This window comes from Sceloporus undulatus, chromosome 5 (assembly GCF_019175285.1).
Source record: "Sceloporus undulatus isolate JIND9_A2432 ecotype Alabama chromosome 5, SceUnd_v1.1, whole genome shotgun sequence".
In the NCBI taxonomy this organism is placed as follows: domain Eukaryota; kingdom Metazoa; phylum Chordata; class Lepidosauria; order Squamata; family Phrynosomatidae; genus Sceloporus; species Sceloporus undulatus.
Window position 1 is genome coordinate 190706260 of NC_056526.1, and position 4730 is coordinate 190710989.

Sequence of the window (4730 nt, forward strand, 5' to 3'; positions counted from 1 at the left end):
ATCAGACCAGATCTTTCAATGCAACCCTATATTGATCCTCGGTGGAAAAGATTTAATCACAGTCATAGCTCCCAAAACCAAACAGACATAAAAGGGGAGTGTGAAGGTGGAGCACTTCCTGATCTCTCTGAAATCATTCTTCACTCCAGCCTGCTATAAGAAAATTACAACAGCTTCCCTTTGCAGGAAGAAATGGACTTACACAGGCCCATCATTCCCAAGGCAGCAATACTGAGAAGAGTACAGAACGTGATGCAAATATATGCCAAAGTGGGAGATAGACGTAATTTTTCCATCAGGCTCGGGGATGTTGCTGAGAAGGGAAAAAGGAGAATATTCTGCTTTAACCATCAATAATAGAATCATAGAATCCTAGAGTTGGAAGAGACCTCAAGAGTCATCCAGTCCAACCCCCTCCAGCCATGCAGGAAGACAGAATCCAATCACCCCCAAGAGATGGCCACCCAGCCTGTGTTTAAAGACCTCCAAAGAAGGAGACTCCACCATACTCCAAGGGAGAGTCTTCTACTACCAAACTGCTCTTACTTTCAAGAAAGTTCTTCTTAATGTTGCAGTGGAATCTCTTTCCCTGGTGCTTGCATCCATCGTTCCGGGTCCTATTCTCTGGAGCAGCAGAAAACAAGCTTGCTCCATCTTAACATGACACCCCTTCAAATATTTGTATGTGAACTGACCTGTTCCACAACAACTTGCTCTGTGTGCTCCCCATCCAGGATTGTCCATTCCACTCTGTCCAGAAAAATCTCTTGCTCCATAATGTGCTGAAATATACATACCTGGGCCTCCAGCTGGTGGACCTTCTCTTCCAAGAGGGCTACCAACTTGCACTTAATGCTGGTGAAGTTACCCACACCCATAAACAAGAGCACAAACATCCCACAAGTATTGCAGTTGACTACAGCAGCTCCCTCACTGTCCATGTTCAGAAGTCTCAATTAGGCACTGAAACAGGACTGGTCTTGCCTCCCAAAATCTCCCCCATTAAACACCCACATAAAGTACTCCTTTTCACATGACCTGTTTACCAAGATCTGTCACCAAATTCAAGAGACTGGGGCTATAGCTATATAGAGAGTTACTGGCTGCTAGCTCCTTTCGCAGGCATGATAGCAATAGCAATGGCAAGTACATTTCTATACCGCTTATCAGTTCACTTAAGCACTCCCTAAGCAGTTTACAATATGTGTAAGCCAATTGCCCCCAACAAACTGAGTACTCATTTTAGTGACCTCGGAAGGATGCAAGGCTGAGTCGACCCTGAGCCCCTGGCTGATACGAACTCACAGCCTTATGGTTTGTGAGTGAGTGGTTGCAGTACAGGCATTTAACCACTGCACCACCAAGGCATGACTAGCTATCCCATGACTGTCCAAGTGACACTGTTATGTAACTGCAGCCTACATAGGTCAGCATTCAATAGCCAATTTCTCAAGCTCGTGAAGTTGAATTTTTCCTACCAGCTGCTCTGGACCAAATTGGGTTAAGGCAATAGGAACCATGCAATTCTCCTGAGACAACACTTACTTAGGAATCGCTAAGTCCAGCAGTGCAATTCTATAGTCAACATTCACCAGACATTGACCATAGAATCATGGTGCAGGACCTACAAATGCTTAGAGAAGTGTTTTCTCTAAGAATCACTAGCTCCTCCGTGACAACACTATGATCAACTTTCAGCAGAATTGTGTTGGAGGACCTAGAGATTCCTATAGAAAACATATTAATCAAAGCTGTGAATAATCAAATTCACCGAAGTCAATGCTACAAATCTGGAGGGCTAACTGTACTGCCTTGGTGCTAACACCAGCGCCTCCAAAGCCCTGGCCAAGAGGAAAAGGCTGTCTACCTTTGAGTCTGGGACACACAACAGCAGCATGAAATTCACACTTTCAACGTGTTTTCACAGCCTCCCACAAAATGGTTTCCAAAATGGAGACTTGCTTTCTGGTCCATAGTTCCTGGCTTGGATTTAGTGAATCTTTTCAAAAGGCTGAAACCCAGTTCCTAGTCCTAACTAGAGCAAACTCGTTACATTAGTGGGATTTGCATGAGAGTTTGCTTTTCCACCCTTCAACCACCGATTCAAGGGTTTTCTCTTTTGGAAGAAATGCCAATGGATCAATTCAATTGGGACTGAGGGGTATTCCATTTCAACAATATTTGGACAGTTGCACAGATTCAGATCAATGGCCTGTGCCAGTTTCTCTCCTCTCTCTCTGCCCTTCCCTTCATGATTGGCCCGGCTGTCTTTCCAGCAACTCCTGTTGCCCTCCTCTCTTAGGAAACAGACAAATTATCAATGTATAGCTTACGTACACTCATCCTTGGGTTTTTCAGCATCATCTTTAGCTGCTGCATCTTTGTCTGCATCTTTGGCTCCAGGTTCTGCAAAACAGCAACATGTTGGATAGTATCATAAATGAACCGAGCAACCTAGATGAGAAGCATAGAATAACAGAGCTGGAAGACACCACAAGGGTCATCCAGTCCATGTCATGCAGGAAATGTCAATCAAAGCATCCCTGAATGATGGCCATCCAGACTCTGTTTAAAGACCTCCAAAGAAAGAGACTCCTTGCCTGTGAACTGTGGATGCAGAGAGGTCAGATACAGAACAATTCCTGTAAAGAGAGAATAATGGTGGAATCAACTTACCCTTTTTCCCAGCTGCAGCTTTTTTGGGTGCCATATTTTCCTCACTTTCAGTGTAGTCTCATCTTCTGTTCTACATGAGGAAGGATCCAATGGAACAGATTGTTAAGATATTATGTTACAATAGGTGGGGATTCTGCAAGCCCTCTGAAGTTTTTGGACCGTGAATCCCAGCAGCCCTAACGAGCATAGTCAGTAGTGAAGAATATTGGGAGATACAACCTGGAGGATTCTCACCCCTGTTTGAGATAAAGGTAATAAGGCTGAGCCCACAGTTTTCAGTGGAGGGTTTTTGGATTGAAATTCAGAGTGGGACTGGAATGCAGCAGTTTCAAAGCAGCATTTACTGAAATGTCTCTGGGTTCCTCAATTGCAATAGAAATTTTTCTTCCTTCCTTTTAACTTGTTGATGGGGGACTCCTAATGACCAAAAAAATAGCCAATGGTATCTGTGTCAGGAGCCTTGTCTGCATGGGGGAAAAAATCCCATCCTCATCTCAAGGCCCATGCTGCCTGTTTGCCCAATGCATGGCAATTTCGGATGGAATTCAATGAGTCTTCCCCCTTAACATGACCTTACTATGGAGTGAGGTTGCAGGAAACCATGATGTTTTCCTGAAACCCTGGGTTTAGTGCAGTGTTCTTTGATGTATGGAGAGCTGGATCATGCCTGGGTTCGCACACCAGGCACCGTGCCATCCCTCTTCTCCAGGCTGTGTAGTGCAGGGAAATGGGATGGCTTGTTCCCAGAGCCACAGTTGTTGGTGTGGTACATGCAGGAGCTCTGTGGACAGGTTGTCAGGCATGCTGTTGCTTCTCCAGATGATGGGCTCCTGAGGAGAAAGATTAGAGGGACCTCCTGATTACATGGATGGGGCCTCCTCAATCACATGCCTGGGGCCTTCAGAGGCTCTAAGCATGACATCTGGAGATCCCTCTACCTCTCTTCACATTGGTCAGAAGGGCAGGCCTATCCTCAGAAGAATGCATGCTGGACAATCTGTCCGTGGAGCTCATGCAGGAACTGAAACAATAGGGCAGTTCCAGGGATCAGCCCATGTGAACAACTTGCACTACCACACTCGGCACGGCCTGGTGAATGCAGCGACCCCTTACAGAGCATAATGCTCCTGACTGGCCTTGGACTTACAGCCAGTGAAGAAAAGGAGAGAGTGTGGCATATCTGTTTCTGGGCATAGACCAAAGAGGTTATCTGAGTCTCCTGATATGTGTCTAACCAGGTTCTGATGAAACCCTCAGGTCTTTGCACCACCTTCACCGGCTTGATTAGCAGTGGCATGTCACCAAGCTTTCTGCATGGCAGCTGCTAGGTAGGGTTGCCCTATTCAGTCCCTCATATCTGGACATATAATTTGTATATTATGCAAATTATTATAATTAAGCACATTATTAATTTGCATTCTGATTGTGCAGAATCAACACATTAATCATTACCGTTTAATATTTCAGTGTCAGTGCCAGTACTACACTAAGAGCTATTTTTTCCTTCTTTCCTCACAGCTGGTGTGAAGACTGTGCCAGTCTTCTTACACAGTTTCTTGCATCATTGCCACTGCCACATTTTAACCTACCCATCAGCCTGTGACAAGGAGAAATTCCATATTTACTGCTTCAACTGACCCAACTGTCCAGGACATTTTTAAAGTCCCCTCAACCTGGGATTTTCCAGATTTTCTGAGACAAATGGTAACCCTACTCCTAGGCTCTGAAACTCACTTCCCAAGGAGGCAAGGATGTCCCCCTTCTTGCCATCCTTCTTCCATCTGGCAAATATTTTTGTATTGCAGTGTGAATAGCTCGCTTCCATTTTAATATTGATCTTCTTTATGCTGTATTTATTTTAAGTCCCAGTTTACAGGCAATGTGAGGTATAAATGATGATGATGATGATGATGATGATGATGATGATGATGATGATGATGATGATGATGATGGGTAGGTTTAAGGAAACTTCATGCAGATTACAGTCACTATCCAATACTATCCCTTTTCATAAACACCAGCAAGTCAGTCAGTTTATCTTCTGCCTACCTGTG

The 4730-nt window shown here is 44.6% G+C and overlaps 1 protein-coding gene across 2 annotated transcripts in view; it reads right to left on the minus strand.

The window, feature by feature from the left end:
• The window catches only part of LOC121931589 (C-type lectin domain family 4 member F-like), a 48272-nt gene that overhangs the window by 25950 nt on the left and 17592 nt on the right, over positions 1-4730 (minus strand). For both annotated transcript variants that reach the window (XM_042469512.1, XM_042469513.1), the window contains exons 2-4: positions 2677-2746; positions 2338-2406; positions 203-313 (exon numbers count right to left, since the gene is read on the minus strand). In XM_042469512.1, coding sequence (XP_042325446.1) covers positions 203-313; positions 2338-2406; positions 2677-2710 — 214 coding nt within the window. In that variant the 5' untranslated portion in view covers positions 2711-2746. The remainder of the gene's footprint in view (positions 1-202; positions 314-2337; positions 2407-2676; positions 2747-4730) is intronic.